This window comes from Jaculus jaculus, chromosome 6 (assembly GCF_020740685.1).
Source record: "Jaculus jaculus isolate mJacJac1 chromosome 6, mJacJac1.mat.Y.cur, whole genome shotgun sequence".
Classification (NCBI taxonomy): domain Eukaryota; kingdom Metazoa; phylum Chordata; class Mammalia; order Rodentia; family Dipodidae; genus Jaculus; species Jaculus jaculus.
The window spans coordinates 98,828,289-98,848,053 of NC_059107.1; the positions used below are offsets into that span (position 1 = coordinate 98,828,289).

Consider the following 19,765-nt stretch of genomic DNA (forward strand, 5'->3'; position numbering starts at 1 on the left):
GTCCTACCAAATTAGTCATATTTCTTAAAAAAAAAAAAAAAAAAACTGGGGCCCATGGCAGACACCACGCTTTTGTGCTCACTCTAGCACAGGCTGACCTGGAATTCACTATAGTCTCAGGGTGACCTCAAACTCACAGCAATCCTCCTATCTCTGCCTCCTGAGTGCTGGGATTAAAAACGTGCTACCATACCTGGCTCTTTTTATTATTATTATTTATTTATTTGAGAGTGACAGAGAAACAGACAGAGAGAGAAAGAGGCAGATAGATAGAGAATGGGTGCACCAGGGCTTCCAACCACTGCAAATGAACTCCAGATGCATGTGCCACCTTGTACATCTGACTTACGTGGGTCCTGGAGAATCAAGCCTTGAACCAGGATCCTTAGACTTCACAGGCAAACACTTAACCACTAAGCCATCTCTCCAGCCCATATTTCTTTTTTTCTTTTCTTTTCTTTTCTTTTTTTTTTTTTTTTTTTTTTTTTTTTTTTTTTTTTGCATGGTTTATCTCTAGGTTTAGATTGGTCTATATAGCCAAATAAAAAATTGAAGTAAAATATGCTGGGGCCGGGCGTGGTGGCTCACACCTTTAATCCCAGCACTCGGAAGGCAGAGGTAGGAGGATCATCAAGAGTTCGAGGCCACCCTGAAACTACATAGTGAATTCCAGGTCAGCCTGGACTAGAGTGAGACCTTGCCTCGAAAAACCAAAAAAAAAAAAAGAAAGAAAGAAAAGAAAATATGCTGGGGAGAAAAGAAAACATTAACAAACAGAGAAGGGTTATAAAAACACATGCAGTATTCTTAAAGGTTAATCATCAGAGTATTTCATGAAAATATACACATGTATTATGCATATGTGAGCTGTATACAGGAGCATTCCATAGTATGCAACAACATGAATTGCTAATTTATCACTTAAGGACAGGGAAACCTTAAAAGGAGGGGAATGTAAGAAAAGGAATTAAGGACATTTGGGTTGTATGTGTATGTGACCCCGAGATGTCTGACATATATCAGCACTTTAAGAAATAGGAACACATTAACAAAATGCATCAGAGAATTCTTGAGCCAAAGGATATGTTTGCTTCCCATAAGATGACAGATAGACCCACAGGAATCAGAAATATTCTTTACAAATGATGTATTTAAAGTATAACAATTTTAAAACCACAGTAAACAAGTAAAAAAAAAAAAAAACTTTTAACCATAACAGAATGTCTTTGGATGTTGCATACAGACCTAATGGAAGTCAGAAGTGCACAATGAGGAACAATACAGTGACCACTTTCATTCTACTAGGACTGACAGATGACCAACAACTTCAAGTTCTGCTCTTCATCTTTCTCTTGCTCACCTACATGCTGAGCATAACTGGGAATCTGACCATCATCTTCCTCACCTTAGTGGATTCTCACCTCAAAACAGCTATGTACTATTTCCTTAAAAATTTTGCTCTCTTGGAGATCTTGTTCACATCTGCATGTATTCCCAGATACTTGTATAACATAGCAACAGGTGACAAGGTAATCACTTATAATGCTTGTGCTGGTCAAGTATTTTTTGTTGACCTCTTTAGTATAACTGAGTTTTTTCTTCTGGCTGCCATGTCCTATGATTGCTATGTGGCCATCTGCAGGCCCCTGCATTATTTGACTATCATGAGTAGCATTGTCTGCAGGAGACTTGTCTTTTGTTGTTGGGTAGTAGGTCTATTTATTTTAATTCCCCCTCTTAGCCTAGGCCTAAATCTGGACTTCTGTGATTCTAATATCATTGATCACTTTATCTGTGATGCTTCTCCCCTCATAAATATCGCTTGTTCAAATACTTCATTCATGGAACAGACCGTTATCATCTGTGCTGTCCTGACTCTCATTATAACACTTATGTGTGTAGTTCTATCTTACATTTATATCATCAAGACAATTTTAAAATTCCCTTCTGCCCAACAAAAGAAAAAAGCCCTTTCCACATGCTCTTCCCACATGATCGTGGTCTCCATCACCTACGGCAGCTGCATCTTCATCTACATCAAACCTTCAGCCAAGGACGAGGTTGCCATTAACAAGAGTGTGACAGTCCTCACTACTTCCATTGCTCCTATGCTAAACCCCTTCATTTACACATTGAGGAACAAGCAAGTGAAAGAGGCCTTCTGTAACTCAATCAAAAGAATCCTGATATTTTCTAAGAAATAAGGGAAGGTAATATCCAATAAACGTGTGGTGAACTTTCCAATCTTCCCAGTCAGGTTCACTTTTTCAAATCACTCTTACTCATACTGATCTAGAGACATATTCCCCAAAACCTCTTTTAAGATCACATTCTTCCATAGTGAGCATGTTAATAGTCTCCAAAAATTCTAATCCTGGGCTGGAGAGATGGTTCAGGGGTTAAAGGTGCTTTCTTGTGAAACCTGATGTTCTGGGCTCGATTCCCCAGTACCCACATAAAGCCAATAAAGAGTGAAATGGAATCTCAAGTCTCAATATAATTTTATTTTGTTTTTCTTTGATTTAATTCATTTTTTTAAAAAGAACTTTTATTATCCAGGCATGGTAGCACACGCCTTTAATCCCAGCACTCGGGAGGCACAGGTAGGAGGATCACCATGAGTTTGAGGCCACCCTGAGACTAAATAGTGAATTCCAGGTCAGCCCGTGCTAGAGTGAGACCCTACCTCGAAAAACAAAAACAAAAAAAAAAAAAAAAAAAACCAGAAAGAAAGAAACTTTTATTAGTATATCAAAATGGCATGTTATGTAACACAAATTTGTAAATTTAGAATACTCTTATTAATATGCACTTATATATTATAAAGTTAAAGTGAAATGAAATTGTATAATAAAATGATTTTAGTAGTATTTACAAAATTGTAAGTGCATCACCACAATCTAAATTTAGGACATTTTTATCATCTCAAGGAACCTTATTGCTATTAGTGATCATTTCTTTTGCATATTTCTCATTTCTTCCCAGTGAGAAGCAACAACCAATATGCTTTCTTCTGTTGTTGGTCAAAGGATATAGAGTTTCTGTTAGATAAGAGAAATAAGATGCATTGACATGCATTATACAGCAAAGTGACTATGTACAATAGTAATGTGTTACATATTGCAAAATAACTAAGATTAAATTCATATTTGTAACCAAAAAAGTGAGTGAAATGATGGATATGTTAATTAACTTAATTAAATTGTGCCACATTTTATATATATATCAAAACATTGCATATCATAAATATATTTAAGCTCTATAAATTAAAATATTAATAAAATGTGTACATTTAAATGAACTGCAAATATTCTTGTACTTGGTTGTATTATAAGATAACTTTGTTTAGCCCTGTAATATTTTCATGGAATAGAATCTGATATATTTCTATTCTAGGAGAAATTTTCAAGTAAAATTATATTTAAAAATTAATTTCATATCATGTGGACCTTCCAGTGATTTGAATCCATACAGACTTTAGGTCATTGACTTCTTAAAAAATATTTTACTTATTTATTTATTTGACAGAGAGAAAGAAGCAGATAGAAATAGAGACAACGGGCATGCCAGGGACTCCCGCCAGTACAAACAAACTCCACATGCATGTACCACCTTGTGCATCTAGCTTACATGGGTCCTGGGGAATTGAATCTGGCTCCTTAGGCTCACAGGCAAGTGTCTTAACTGCTAAGTCATCTCTCCATTCCCCATATTCAGTTTTTATTAGTTATGTACACAGTATATACAGTCATGTTGGTACCAAAGACAGCCTCCTCCCTAACCTCCCCCTCCTTGTTGGGGAATATGGGATGTGCATTGTGGGGTTAGCCATCAGTTATGGGTAAGAGGCGATGTCTCTGTGCATAATGACCCAACGTATTCTCTCTAAAAAAAAAAAAAAAATGGTTATCCCATTTATCTGACACTAACTTTACTCTCCATTGGAGAATTTGTTTCTCTCTTTCAGATGGATGCAGATCCTAAGGAGAGAACCAGCCCATATTCATTTCTAATTGTATCTATTAAGAATAGTGGGGCCCTTTTGCCAGCTCAAGACTGGGGACTGTGTGGAGTCGGTGCAGCTCCATCACGTCAAAAGCGCCCTTTAAGATCACGCTCAGGTCAGACCTGTGCGTGCTCTACATAGCACTCAGTGTTCCTGAAAGCACACCATTTACAGCAGTCTTAAGGCTTGCTGCCAAAACTTTAAATTTCCTGCAACAACAAGTGCAATTATTACCAGTGATGGAATACGAATAAATCCTGCTCAGACTTCTGGAAAGGTTTTTCTAAAACATGGTTCAGAACTACAAATTATTCCTAGAGATCACATTGGAAGTCATTAACACATGCAACCTGAAGCACAGTCACCAAGCAGAATAAATATTAATGTTTGTTGTTGCTGTAAAATTGAAATCAGGTATTTAAGATGCTATGAAAAACACCAAGAATCAGCGAAACAATGCATGGTGGCTCCTGTGCCCCTTGTTGTTCATGCTTTTCATATGAAGTGGGGAGCATTCTGAGTGGAGGGCACGACCTCCACAGAAGGTGGGGCCATTGACGACTGCTACTTCATAACAACTGAGAGTTCACTTGTGGCAAATGGATTATCTGACTTTGTCTAATAATTCTTACCCAGAACATTTGGAAAATTAAAGTTCACTTGCTCTTACATCATACCTATCTTTGAGTTAAAATATAAAAGGATGATGGGTCATGGATGAAAATTGTCTTGCTATTATCTTACTTGCAAACTTGTAGTGTGATTAACTATATAGTCTGATGAAGTTAATGGACATTTCAATGAAAAAATCTCTCTTAGTTTTTTGTTGTTTAGGGTTTTTTAAGTTTCAACCTTAATATATCTGTAATTTAAATTTCTCATCATGAAGCCAAAAAGTGAAATTTTTTGAAACACAATGACTTTATTGATGTCTTACAATCAAATGTTGCTAGCTAGCATCACTCTCACTCACACACCATTTAAAACACAGGACACTTCTGTAGTTTCAAATGATGCATCATATAACACACAGAGTTAGAACTAATATGAACCCTGATTAATTATGTAAACTGGTAATGTTTTTTTAAATGCATAACTAGTAATTTGGTTCCTTTCTTCATAAAATAGAAATTTAAATATTTCTCCTGATAATCTTGAGATTATCATTATGTTAAGAGCAGTGCAAAGTGTGGCACATGTAGTTTCTAGAAAGATCTCCGGCACACCTTTGTATCAACAAACAAAATGTGCACAGCACAGTCAATGCATGAAAGCATGTTCGAGTCCCAGGCAGCCTTGCCGGCCACCGCAGTGGGCTTCTGCATTACCACTCATGGCATTATCGATTAATTACATGACATAATTTTATACATTTTTAACCCTGAAGAAAAATAAGTTTGAAAAAAAATCGTTCCAGGTAGCCATTTGGTTTGCATCAGGAGAAATCAAACCTCCCAGAGTTTAGCATCTGCCAGGTTGGAGTCATTAGCCTGAGTCGCGCCTCAGCGGCGTCGCATTTCACAGTGACTTTCCCAGGTCCTGGCAGCCTCCTCTCCCGAGCACTGCCGTGATGCAGCCGTGAGCACTGCCGGGATGACCCTCTGGCTTTCCCCTCCTCTTTCCTGGATGAACTGTCACCCTCTCTCCAACGGCCCCCCATTTCAATTGATTATGAATCCTTTCAGCATATCCTCCGAGAGCCCCATGAGTGGCAGTTCTGGAGATGGGAAGTCCAGTGGGGGCAGATCGGGGATCGGGATGTCCTTGGCCTTCCCGGTGTTTGTGGCGAGCTTCTGCCACGCGGAGGAGGCTGCGGATGGCTCTGAGGGGCGGGCAGCTCCACAGCTCCACTTCTCTACCCAGTCGGCGTCCACGTCCTTCTCCACAGAATGAGCTGCCTGTTCTCCCTCCTTCGCCTTTCACTCAGTCTTGGCGGGCTGCTCCTCTGTGGTGGTTCTCTCGTCCCTGGGGGCTTTGCTGCCAGTACGCGGCTCTGTTGGCTCCCTCGTGCCGAAGTAAAAGTAGCAGTGTGTCCGGATCCCCGTGGAAGGCCCTGGGCTTCAGGGAGGCGTTTCCCGGGGGAAGGGCTGTGCTCCCGAGGCAGGTGGCGGCCCGCCCCGCCGCCCCGCCGAGGGCTCGGGACACGCACGCGGGGAGCGGTCTCCTGCGCGGTCCCCTCGCAGTTCCAGGGACAGGAGAGCCTGCGCAGACCGGGGCAGCCTCGCGGCCTCAGACACGTTCGCCCAGCCTTTCTGTGACGAGAAATCGCCTCGAAACTTCGTGCTTCCCGGCAGCTCACAGCCGGTCTGCCGGCGAGCCAGGTTGAGGGGCTTCCCTCACCTCCACGACGCCGCCGCGGCCCGAGGAAGCGCACACGGACCGCGGCGCCCGCCACCCGCCGCTCCCCTCGCCGAGCCCAGCCCCACGGCCGGCGCGCAGCCGCGGCGCTTCCTTCCTCCCCAAAAAGTGAAGTTTTTTAGAGCTAGCCGTTATATCTATAAATTGCTGCGTTATGCTAGGTATTTTAAACGTGATCTTGCAAAATCCAATATTTGTAATTCAGATAAGAGTAGAAACATCTTTTGTTATGTATTCTTTTCATGCCAGCTTATATGACAGAACTCCCCAGAAAACCTGTTTTTGAGGATAGTTTTGAATAGCATTCAGAAAGAATGTAGTTGCAGAGGATATCTGAAGTGTGCGTTTCTTTGAGCAAAGAGGTACCGACTGGCAGTGTTGACGAGCAGAACTGATGGGAGAGCTCTCCTCGAAGGACGAGTTACTGCTAGCCGCCCTCTGGTGGGAAAGAAGTCTTGGGACTAGGGGGGCAGCAGCCATGCCTCGCACTTCCCCGTGGCCCCGGGCTACGAGCGGCGCGCCGTGGAGCTGCTCACCGGGTCCACGCAGGAGCGCGCTCCGGGTCACGGGGAAGCGGGTGGGGACGCACGTGCGCGCCAAGAGGAAGCGCGTGGAGCCCAGCGGCGCCAAGGAGGACTGAGCCCCGGTCCCCCCCCCCACCCATGAACCCTAGTTTATGCGGGGGAGGGGCGCGTGGAGAAGCCATGGGAGGGAAGATGGGAAAGCTCAGATGACCAGACGGGGCCAAGGAAAGCAAAGGACAGCAGTGACAGGAGACAGAGCTTGGCACTGAGCTGCAGGAAAGGCCCAGGGACAAAACTAAAAGAACAGGTTAAAGAAAACTGAAAGAGAGGACAAAATACCTGACATATCAAATGACAGTATGAAAAGACAGGCAAAAAGAGAAGGCTATATGAATGTATATTTCAAACATACCCCTGATGAAAGTCCAAAGAAAGCTTTGTCTTTACAAAGAAAATCTCTATTTCTGCATGTCTTGAAAGATGGATTAAAAGCTCAGTGACTTAGAGCCACAGCCTGAGAAGCTATATTTTCAGTAGGGAGCTCTGGAGGCAAGGGAAAGATAGGTTATCAATAAATAGTTACTAAATTCATGGATAAAGTCTCTAGGACAAATTTTTACCTTGACATGTTTCAGTGTTACAGGGCCTCAGTTCATTTATAAGAAAATGTAATACACACAGCATCCGAAAGCTACATTAGTGGTTTAGGAAATTATTAGATATCAATCAGAAATTATCAGAGACAGGGGTACCACCTGACACAGATAATTTTATTTTTATAAAAGTCTAATACTCAGTGACCAGAATCTTTATAAAATCAGGCCTTAGTTAAACCGAAGTATCTAAATACTTCCTTAAGTTCTGGAATTAATTGTAATTTTCTTCTCCTTTTATCACACAAGTCTGCAGGCTATTTGTGCAATTCACTTAAATATTCTTTGCTATACAGTGATTTACTTTTACATGTTTGGTTTACATGTTTGGTTTTGAAAATTAAATTGTAGGGGACTTCCGGTTAAGATGGCAGCGTAGGTACCACGCCAAAGCAGCCTAGGGAGGAAAAAGACCAAAAAAACTCAGCAAAATACACACTTTTACTAAAAAGTGAGGTGTATAGGAATTGAAGCGGCAGCAGGGTAGGAGAAGAGATCCAGAGCATCCAGAGCCCACACAGACTGGCAAAAGTGGACCTGGCAGCTCCGACAACAGCAGCAGCGGCAGTGCACCAGAAAGCCACCAGGCTCGGCTCCAGCCCCAGGAAAAGCCATGTGCGGAGCTTCCTCTCACACCCCGCTCTCCGCAACTCAGGAAACATGAAGGGAGAGCAGCAGTGAGCAATGGAGGAGCAGACCACGAGGTAGAAGGACACGTGGAGCAGCTAGTGAACCAGAGCAGCTGCGGCTCCCTCCCCTCCCCCACCGCCTGAGCCCAGCTCCAGCGAACAGAGCAGCGGTCCCATGACCCAACCATGCCAACTTGGGCCAATAGCGGGACCCAAGCAGGAGCAGAGTTCGGCAGCAACATCAGTGGCTCCAGCACTGATACAGTGGCCCCAGCAGCAGCAGACCCGTGTGTGGCAGCAGCGGCAGATCCCACAGCAACAGCTTCAGTGGAAGCAGCGGCAGTGGACCCAGCAGTAGCAGCTGCTTCAGCAGCAGCAGTGGCTCCAGCAGTGGCAGCTACAGCAGCAGCAGAGGCAGCAGCAGCAGTGGACCCAGCAGCAACTTCAGCAGCAGCGGCTACAGACCCAGCAGCGGCAGCTTTAACAGCAGCAGTTCCAGCAGCAGGGGTGCTGACCTGCAGAGCCACACTTGCCAGGCGCGGTTTGCCCCGCAGGTAAAGCCAGTGCCCAGCTCCAGAAATCAGAACAGCATCCCAACAACCAAGGCAGCAACTTGACTGAGACCAAAATCATCCAAGGTAACTGGGATTGCACCAGGGAAGGGTCTCACTTGGTCGCAAGCTGACTTGGATCCCTCAACCGACCAGATATCTTAACCTCTTTGTTGATAGAGGATCTGGTTGTTATAATAACTACTCTTGCATACATACTTGGGGCTGGTTTTGATTGAATGTGTACAGTGTTTAGTTAACTTTTAGAATCTACCTGTATTATATTCCACTCAGCCTACTTGAATACTCCCATAGCAGGGACACTCAACCCTGAGGATCACCATTGTAGATACTCTGAGAGCCTTAAGAGCCACACCTAACACCTTAAGCTCCTACCCTGAAAATATATAACACCAAATCAATTGATACAGCTAAGAATACCCAGCTAGATAGAAAATCGGAGCATTAACTTAATCCAAGATGCAAAAATATATACATTATAATACAAGAAACACTAAAAAGCAAGACAATATAAATCCACCTAAAAGTATTAATGCATCAGTAATGTCCTCCAGTGAGAACAAGTTAGAGGAAATGCCTGAGAAAGAGTTCAAAAGAATGATTGTAAATATGTTCAAAGAGGTCAAAGAACAAATCAAAAGAATCAAAGAGGAAATCACAGGAATCAAAGAAGATGCAGGAAACCAATTTAATGAAATAAAGAAGGCAATACAAGACATAAATAAGGAAACAGAAATAATAAAGAAAAACCAGTCAGAATTACTAGCAATGAAGAACACAGTTAATGAAATAAAAAACTTTGTAGAAAATCTCACCAGTAGGATGGATGAGGGAGAGGACAGAATATCTAAGCTAGAAGACAAGGTAGCAGATCTAATACAGTCCAACAAAGAGAAAGACAAACATAGAAAAGTATGAGTGGGAATTTCAAGATATTCAGGACACTATGAAAAGATCAAATATAAGAACTCAGGGCATAGTAGGAGAGGAATTCCACTCCAAAGGCATAGTAGGTGTCTTCAACAAAATCGTAGAAGAAAATTTCCCCCAAATTGGGAAAGAGGTGCCAGTGCAGATACAGAAAGCCTTTAGAACCACACCCAGACAAAACCTGGAAAGAACCTCTCCTCGCCATATTAGAATCAAACTTCCAAACACACACTCCAAAGAAAAAATATTGAAAGCAGTTAGAGAGAAAAATCAAGTTACCTACAAAGGCAAGCCCATCAGGATTACAGCAGATTATTCAACACAAACTTCAAAAGCCAGAAGGGCTTGGAGTGATATATTCCAAGTTCTGAAAGATAACAACTGTCAACCAAGGTTACGTTAGCCTGCAAAGCTATCTATTCAAATAGATTGAGAAATAAAGACATTCCATGACAAAAGCAGGTTAAAGGAGTATTTGAAGACAAAACCAGCTCTACAGAAAATATTTGATAGAATCCTCCATGCTGAAAAAAAGAAAGAGCACACATATAAGGAACCTAGAAAAACCAAGCAATACTCAAATACTAGTTAACACAAGAGAGCAAAGGTAGAACTGGAACCACACACACAAAAAAAGGCAAACATAAATAAACGCCTTTCAATAATATCTCTTAATATCAACAACCTCAATGCCCCAACGAAAAGACATAGATTTGCAGACTGGGTTAAAAAGCAGGATCCTACAATTTGTTGTCTCCAAGAAACTCACCTTTCTACAAAGGATAGACATTACCTTAGGGTGAAAGGTTGGAAAACGGTGTTTCAAGCAAATGGGCCTAGAAAGCAAGCAGGTGTTGCTATCCTAATATCTGACAAGGTAGAATTCAGTCCAACATTAGTCAAGAAAGATAAGGAAGGTCACTTTATATTGATTAAGGGCACACTCCAACAGGAAGACATTACAATCCTAAACATATATGCACCTAACATGGGGACTCCCAAATTTGTCAAACAAACACTATTAGAACTAAGGTCACAGACAACACCAAACACAGTGGTGGTGGGTGACTTTAACACCCCACTCTCATCAATTGACAGGTCATCCCGGGAAAAAATAAACAGAAAGGCATCTGGACTAAATGATGTCATAGCAGCAATGGACCTAACAGATATATACAGGACATTTCATCCAAAGGCTGCAGAATATACATTCTTCTCAGCAGCACATGGAACATTCTCTAAAATAGACCATATATTAGGATACAAAGCAAATCTTAACAAATTCAGGAAAATTGAAATAATTCCTTGCATTCTATCTGACCACAATGGAATTAAACTACAAATCAGTAACAAGAAAGGCTATAGAGCATACAAAAAATCATGGAAACCAAACAATACACTACTAAAAGATGAATGGGCCAATGAAGAAATCAAAGAAGGATATCAAAAAATGTATAGAGTCAAACGATAACAAGAACACAACATATCAAAATCTCTGAGACACAATGAAGGCAGTTCTAAGAGGTAAATTTATAGCCTTAAGTGCCTATATTAAGAAATTAGAAAGGTCACAAGTAAACGACCTAATGCTTCACCTTAAAGCCTTGGAAAAAGAAGAACAAGGCAAACCAAAAATCAGTAGGCGAGAAGAAATAATAAAGATTAGGGCAGAAATTAATGAAATAGAAACAAAAAAAAATTCAAAGAATTAATGAAACAAAGAGTTGGTTCTTTGAAAGGATAAACAAGATTGTTAAACTCTTAGCAAATCTGACCAAAAGAAAAAGAGAAGAGACACAAATTAATAAAATCAGAGATGAACAAGGTAACATCACAACAGATTCCAGAAAAATTCAAAAAAATCATAGGGACATACTATAAAAGCATATACTCCACAAAGTATGAAAATCTGAAAGAAATGGATGATTTACTTGATTTATATGACCTACCTAAATTAAATCAAAATGAGATTAATCACTTAAATAGACCTATAACAAATATGGAGATCCAAACAGATATCAATAATCTCCCAACGAAAAACAGCCCAGGCCCAGATGGATTCACTGCTGAAATTTACCAGACCTTTAAGGAAGAGCTAACACCATTGCTTCTTAAGCTTTTCCAGGAAATAGAAAAAGAAGGAATTCAAACCACACTCCTTCTATGAGGCCAGCATCACCCTGATACCAAAACCAGGCAAAGATAGAACAAAAAAAGAAAATCACAGACCAATCTCCCTCATGAACATAGATGCAAAAATTCTCAACAAAATATTGGCAAACAGAATACAAGAATATATCAAAAAGATCATTCACCCTGACCAAGTAGGCTTTATCCCACAGATGCAGGAATGGTTCAATATATGCAAATCTATAAATGTAATACATTATATAAACAGGTTAAAGGACAAAATCACATGATCATCTCATTAGACGCAGAGAAAGAATTTGACAAAATCCAACATCCCTTCATGATAAAAGTCCTACAGAGACTGGGAATAGAAGGAACATATCTCAATATAATAAAGGCTATTTATAATAAGCCTACAGCCAACATATTACTAAATGGGGAAAAACTGGAAGCTTTTCCACTAAAATCAGGAACAAGACAAAGGTGTCCACTGTCCCCACTTTTATTTAATATAGTTTTGGAAGTCTTAGCCATAGCAATAAGGCAAGAGACACACATAAAAGGGATACAAATTGGAAAGGAAGAGATCAAGTTATCTTTACTTGCAGATGACATGATTCTATATATAAAGGACCCTAAAGACTCTACTAGCAAACTGTTAGAGCTGATCAAAACCTACAGCCATGTATCAGGATAAAAAATAAATACACAGAAGTCAGTAGCCTTCATATATGCTAACAACAAACACAGAGGAGAATGAAACCAGAGAATCACTCCCATTCACAATTGCATCAAAAAAAATAAATAAATTACCTTGCAATAAACCTAACGAAGAAAATAAAGAATCTCTACAATGAGAACTTTAAACCACTCAAGCGAGAAATTGCAGAAGACACTAGAAAGTGAAGAAACATCCCTTGTTCCTGGATTGGAAAAATCAATATTGTGAAAATGGCAATCTTACCTAAAGCAATCCACACATTTAATTCAATCGCTATCAAAATTCCAAAGGCATTCTTCATGGAAATAGGGAAAACAATCCAAAAATTCATTTGGAATCACAAAAAACCTCGAATATCTAAAATAATACTGAGCAACAAAAATAAAGCTGGTGGTATCACCATACCTGATTTTAACCTATACTACAGAGCCATAGTAACAAAAACAGCGTGGTACTGGCACAAAAACAGACATGTAGATCAGTGGAACAGAATAGAGGACCCAGATGTAAGCCAAAGTAGCTATCGCCACCTGATATTCGATAAAAATGCCAAAAATACTCATTGGAGAAAAGACAGCCTCTTCAGCAAATGCTGTTGGGAAAACTGGATATATATCTGCAGAAGGATGAAAATAGATTCTTCTCTCTCGCCATGCATAAGAATTAACTCCAAATGGATTAAAGACCTTAACATCAGACCTGAAACTCTGAAACTGCTAGAGGAAAAAGTAGGTGAAACCCTTCAACATATTGGTCTTGGCAAAGACTTTCTGAGTACAACCCCAATTGCTCAGGCAATAAAACCACAGATTAATCACTGAGGCCTCATGAAATTACAAAGATTTTGCACCGCAAAGGACACAGTGAAAAAAGCAAAGAGGCAACCTACAGAATGGGAAAAAATCTTCGCCAGCTATATATCTGATAGAGGATTAATATCTAGGATATACAAAGAACTCAAAAAGTTAAATAATAAGGAAGCAAACAAGCCAATCAAAAAATGGGCTATGGAGCTAAATAGAGAGTTCTCAAAGGAAGAAATACGAATGGCATATAAGCATCAAAAAAAAATGTTCTACGTCACTAGTCATCAGGGAAATGCAGATTAAAACTACATTGAGATTCCATCTCACTCCCTCAGATTGGCCACCATCATGAAAACAAATGATCATTAATGTTGGCAGGGATGTGGCAAAAGAGGAACCCTTCTGCACTGCTGGTGGGAATGCAATCTGGTCCAGCCATTGTGGAAAATAGTGTGGAGGTTCCTAAAACAGCTAGAGATTGATCTACCATATGACCCAGCTATAGCGCTCCTAGGCATATATCCAAAGGACTCATCTCACTTCCTTAGAAGTACATGCTCAACCATGTTTATTGCTGCTCAATTTATAATAGCTGGGAAATGGAACCAGCCTAGATGTCCCTCAACTGATGAGTGGATAATGAAGATGTGGCACATTTATACAATGGAGTTCTACTCAGCGGTAAAGAAAAATGAAGTTATGAAATTTGCAGAAAAATGGATGGACCTGGAAAGGATTATACTAAGTGAGGTAACCCAGGCCCAGAAAGCCAAGCGCCACATGTTCTCTCTCATATGTGGATCCTAGCTACAGATGATTGGGCTTCTGTGTGCAAGGAAAATACTTAGTAGCAGAGCCCAGTAAGTTAAAAAGGAGACTTACAGGGAAGAGAAAGGAAGGGAGGAAGGTACTTAATAGGTTGATATTGTATATATGTAAGTACAATGATTGAGATGGGGAGGTAATATGATGGAGAATGGAATTTCAAAGGGGAAAGTGTCAGGGGGGAGGGAGGGAATTACCATGGGATTTTTTTTTATAATCATGGAAAATGTTAATAAAAATTTTTAAAAAAAATCTTTGTAACCCCCCCAAAAAAAGAAAATTAAATTGTAAATATAAAATATGTATTAAGAAACTAGATGTTTTGTTATTAAGTGTGATCTGTAAGCTCTTTGTGCATAAAAAAAGAATAGTGGTATTGGGCTGGAGAGATTGCTCAGTGGGTAAGGAGCTTGCCTGGACAGCCCAACGATCTTGGTTCAATTCTCCAGTACCCGTTTAAAGCCAGATGCATAAAGTGGTGCATGCATCTGTGGTTTGTTTTCAGCAGCTGGAGGCTCTAGTGCACCCATTCTCTCTGTCTGGCTCTCTTCTCGCTAACTCTTTCTCACTCTCTGTTTGCTTGCAAATAAAAAATAAACACATAAATTTTAAAAATGCTGGTGCTAATAAAAGAAGGCTATGATTAACTTTCAAAAGTATAAATACAAAATTGTCTTTACAAGTACATTTTCAATTTTGAGTTTTAGGTCACAGGTACTTCTAATAAAATTTTCCTGATTGGACTAAAAAATAGAAATGGAAGTTCTAATATGATATGAATTCAAATATTATTTTTAGGATGCTTTGATCTTGGAGAGTCTATAGTCATCTTCAAAGTTATACTAAGCAACAATGATTTCAAGGTCACCTAAAAGTAACATAATTAGACTACATTGAGAAGTAACATCTCTGACACAAATTTTTATAAACTAAACTATAAACTAATGGCTATGTGTATGTACTCACCATAAAATTGGACAGCATAGCATGGTCAGTACCTTAACCACTGAGCATATGCTAACAAAAGGAAAAGCATACTGGAGTAGAACAATGAAATAGTTAAAATATACTTATTGCTCACTAACAGTCAGGTGATTCTATAAATAATTTATTTGATCTGTGGAGGAAGCTTAGTAGGTACGAGTGCTTGCTGAGCAAGCGTGAGGATCTGAATTCAATCTCTGGCACCCACATCAATACAGAAGGTGACTATGCACTCCTGTAACCCCACCCCAGAGATGGCAGACAGGAGGATCACTGGTACTCACAGGCCAGCCACTATAACTGGAAACCATCAAGATCCAGGTTCAGTGAAAGACTACCTGGGCAAATAAGGCAGGAAAGCAATAGAGGGAGGCACGTGACATCTCCCTCTGGCTTCCACATGCACACATGCATAAGCACACACACAAACACACACACATGCGCACCATGCAAACTAACACTACACAACCCAAATAAGTCAATCTAAAATGGAATGAGCTCCAGGTTTAATGAAAGACTCTGTGTCAAGGAAATATGGTGGAAGAGTAATAGAGGAGGACACCTAATGTCCTCCTCTGGTCTCCACACATGTGCATGGGACATTTGCAAAAACATACAAACACTACATACCCCCCCACACACATTACCCACACCAAAAAAAGCAAGCAATAAATGGGTTAATGAAATAAACAGTTCTCAAAATATGAATTACAAATAGCCAATAAGCATGAAAAAATGTTCAACATCATTATCCATCTGAGATTTCATCTCACCCCAATCAGAATGGCAGTCATCAATAAAATAAATAACAAATGTTGATGAGCAAAAGGAATTCTTATACATGGTTGGTGGAAATGTAAACTAGTCCATCTACCATGGAAATCAGAATGGAGGTTTCTCAAAACCTAAAAATAGACCTACCGTATGACACAGAAGTACAACTCCTGAGTCTTTTTGCTCAAAGGCCTCCAAGTTAACATATCATAGAGGTACTTGCAAATTGATGTTTATTGAAGCACTATTCACAATTAGTTAGACTGGGGAACATAGGCATCTAACAACAGAGGGAAGGATAAGGAAAGTGTGACTGTGTGTGTGTGTGTGTGTGTGTGTGTGTGTGTGTGTTAGAATTTTTCAGCCGTAAAAAAGAATGAAGTTATGTCATTTAAAGGAAATGTATATAACTAGAGTGAATCATATTAAATGAATTATTCAGTCCCCGAAAAACAAGTATTATATATTTTCTCTAATTTGTGAGTTCTAAAATGTATATAGGCATATACAATCATGAATGTATCTATGACATGAAAGTAGCAGTAGAAAGTGGAAACTGTCTGGAGGAATGAAGGACATGTCTTGCAAGAGAGATGAGAGAGGAAGAGAATGTAGGTGAAATAGGAATGAGCACTGAATATATGGTGTCTCACATCTTTGATCCTAGCACTCAGGGGACAGAGGTAGAAGGATTGCCAAGAGTTCAAGGCCACCCTGAGATTACATAAGGAATTCCAGGTCAGCCTGAGCTAGAGCAAAACCTACCTTGAAAAAACAAACAAAAGACAATTGCAATAGCTTAAGATGTTTAAATATCCCTCTTATCAAACTAGCAAATCTTGTTTCTTTTCTTTTCCTTTCCTTGTTTTGTTTTGTTTTGTTTTGTTTTGTTTTGTTTTGTTTTGTTTTGTTTTAGGTAGGGTTTCCCTCTAGCCCAGACTTGGAATTCACTATGTAGTCTCAGGGTGGCCTCAAATTACAGCAATTCTCCTACCTCTACCTCCCAAGTACTGGAATTAAAGGAGACCAACACAGAGAAAAATCAACTCCTACCAAACCAGAGAGCCAGAGCCTCAGAGGCCCCCAACACCTCAGCACTGAAGCAGACCAAAAATGAACCCAACATGGCTCAAGGAAATTTTGTGGAAGAGGGGGCGGAAAGATTGTCAGAGTCGCATGTTGGGTCATGATATGCAGAGACATTTATCGTACCAATAACTGTGGGCTAACTCCACAATGCACGACCCATGTACATCAACAAGGAGGGGTTAGGTCATGGATGAGCCTAAACAATGGTACCAAACTGCCTGTATTTGCTGAAAAGAAAACTAATAAATTTTTTTTAAAAGGTGTACACCACCACCCCTGGCTGATTTTGTAAGAATTCCTAAGCAGTTAGTAATATATTTAATCAATTTATTTTTCTGTATTATTGAGATTATCATATTTTCCTCTCTTTATTCTACTAATGTAGTGAATTACATTGGCTGATTTTCACTAAGCCAACCTGGAACTTCTGATGATAAACTAAATTTCATAGTAATGTGCATCCTTTCCTTCTATTACCTTATTTAATTCAATAATTTACATGTAAATTTTTTTATATTTTTTGTTTATTTTTATTTATTTATTTGAAAGTAAAAGACAGAGAGAGAGGCAGATAGAGAGAGAGATAGAGAATGGGCACACCAGGGCCTCCAGCCACTGCAAACAAATTCCAGATGCATGCGCCCACTTGTGCATCTGGCTAACGTGTGTCCTGGGTAATCGAGCCTCGAACCAGGGTCCTTAGGCTTCACAGGCAAGTGTTTAACCACTAAGCCATCTCTCCAGCCCAGTAAATAGTTTTTTTTTAATTTTTTTGTTAATTTATTTATTTGAGAAAGACAGACAGAGAGAGAGGGAGAGAATGGGCATGCCAGGGCCTCCAGCCACTGCAAACAAACTCCAGATGCGTGCACCCCTTGTGCATCTGGCTAACATGGATCCTGGGGAATCGAGCCTCAAACCGGGGTCCTTAGGCTTCACAGGCAAGCGCTTAACCACTAAGCCATCTCTCCAGCCCCACTAAATTTTTTTTAATATTTTATTTATTTATGTATTTTGAGAAAGAAAGGGGGGCCAATAGACAGACAGAGAGACTGGACATGCCAGGACCTCTAGTCATTACAAATGAACTCCAGACTCATGTGCCACCTTGTGCATCTGGCTTATGTGGGTACTGGGGAATCAAATTTGGATACTTAGGCTTCACAGGCAAGCAATTTAACTGCTAAATCATTGAGGGATTAAGATTGCCTTATTATAGTATCAATCAACCTGTAATTTAGCTTAGAAAATCCTTTTCAATTTTATTATCAAAATTATCCATCCCTAATAAAGTTGAGAATTACTCTTCCTTTTTCTTTTTTCTTTTTTTCTTTTTTTTGTTATTAGCTATGGACATATTTTGTATGTAAACATCACATGTTTGTACCATCCTTTCCCTCCTCCCTGCCCCTTTTCTGGAGAGGCCTTCCTCTTTGGGAATGCAGGTCAACTCCATGGGGATTGTGGGTCATGTATTATGGGGGCAGCAGTCAGTTATGGCAGAGAGGCAATGTCTCTGTGCAAAATGTCCCAACTTATGGCTCTAACAATCTTTCTGCACCCTATTCCACAAAGTTCCCTGAGCCATGCTGGGAGTATTTTAACTCTACTTCAGTGATGGGCACGTAGAAGCATCTAGATGTCTGGTTTGGTTGGTGTTCAGTGTCCTTAGTATTTTTCTCCATCACTGTTGTGCTGATATCAGCTTAACTGAGGGAGCAGCATTCTTGCTCATTTCCTTAATTCCTTTGTGGTTTCAGCTGGGGCGGGGGTGGAGTGCGCTGGACCACTTATCTCCTCAAGTCCAGTTCCCATCTGTAAAAGAGAAGCAGATTCTCCAGCAGAGAGTGAAGTCAGTGCCAGTTAAATTGGTTAACCATTATTAATTTAGAGAGAATTATAAGGGTTTAGACACTTTTATAGTGTCAGGTTAGTGGGATCTTGACAATGGAAAGTAGAATTATTATTTGGATATGATTCTGACTTGTTTCCCTGTTCCAGATATGGGTTCCTTTCCACTAAGCTGATCTGTCAGCCAATCCAAAAGCAGTTGGTTACCCACCATGGCTGTGTGCCACTATTGCACTTGTGTGAGCATCATGTCAGGCTGTTTGCTTCTGAGTTACTTAGACTTTGAGTTGCTTGGACAGATGGTGGCCACTTTTCCCTGGTTGCTCATGTAGTGCCTTCCAGGACTAGATAGGCTAATTATCTGAGGACTGGCTCTCCTCTAGATTCCAGTCAGGTCTGTCCATGGTCCCTACTGACAGCAAATTGTGTCTTCAGCAATAGGGTCTTACCATTAACCTCTGGTGGGTAAGCAAGTGCTTTGACATAAGTCTGTCTTGTTTTGGGAGATCTAATAGGTATCTCTGATCAGCAGTTCATTGTAGATATAGACAACATTCTGGTACAGGGAATTACAGGCCAGTGCCAAGGGAAAAGACAAAAGGAAAAGCCAGAGAAGAAAGAGAAACAGGAGATATTTGAAGTTAGGTTTTATCTCACTCTCTCCAGGTCTCTTCAATTCAGGTGCTCCCTCTAAGGTTTGCATGAGGGTTCCAACTTTTAGTCTGATATCCAGGATATAGGATTCTATGGTACGAGTTCCATTTGGGTTGAGATTATGTGTCCCCTCCCCCAACCCCTTCTCTTCTCCTGAGCCTTATCCTCCATATTGTCCAAGACTCAAGATGCTATTCAGTTATGTCAGCAACATGGGCTGATCCATGTTAGGAACTAGAAATGAGTGAGATCATGGGAT

At 40.3% G+C, this 19,765-nt stretch overlaps 1 protein-coding gene and 1 pseudogene across 1 annotated transcript; one reads left to right on the forward strand and one right to left on the reverse strand.

Moving 5' to 3' along the window:
- The first annotated feature begins 1,268 nt into the window (after window positions 1–1,268).
- LOC101616565 (olfactory receptor 6C2-like) lies at window positions 1,269–2,204 on the forward strand. The gene has a single exon (XM_004649946.3). It carries the CDS (start codon window positions 1,269–1,271, stop codon window positions 2,202–2,204), a length of 936 nt encoding a protein of 311 aa, XP_004650003.2.
- Window positions 2,205–5,566: 3,362 nt separating this feature from the next.
- Window positions 5,567–6,844, reverse strand: LOC123461539 (annotated as a pseudogene).
- Window positions 6,845–19,765: the final 12,921 nt, after the last annotated feature.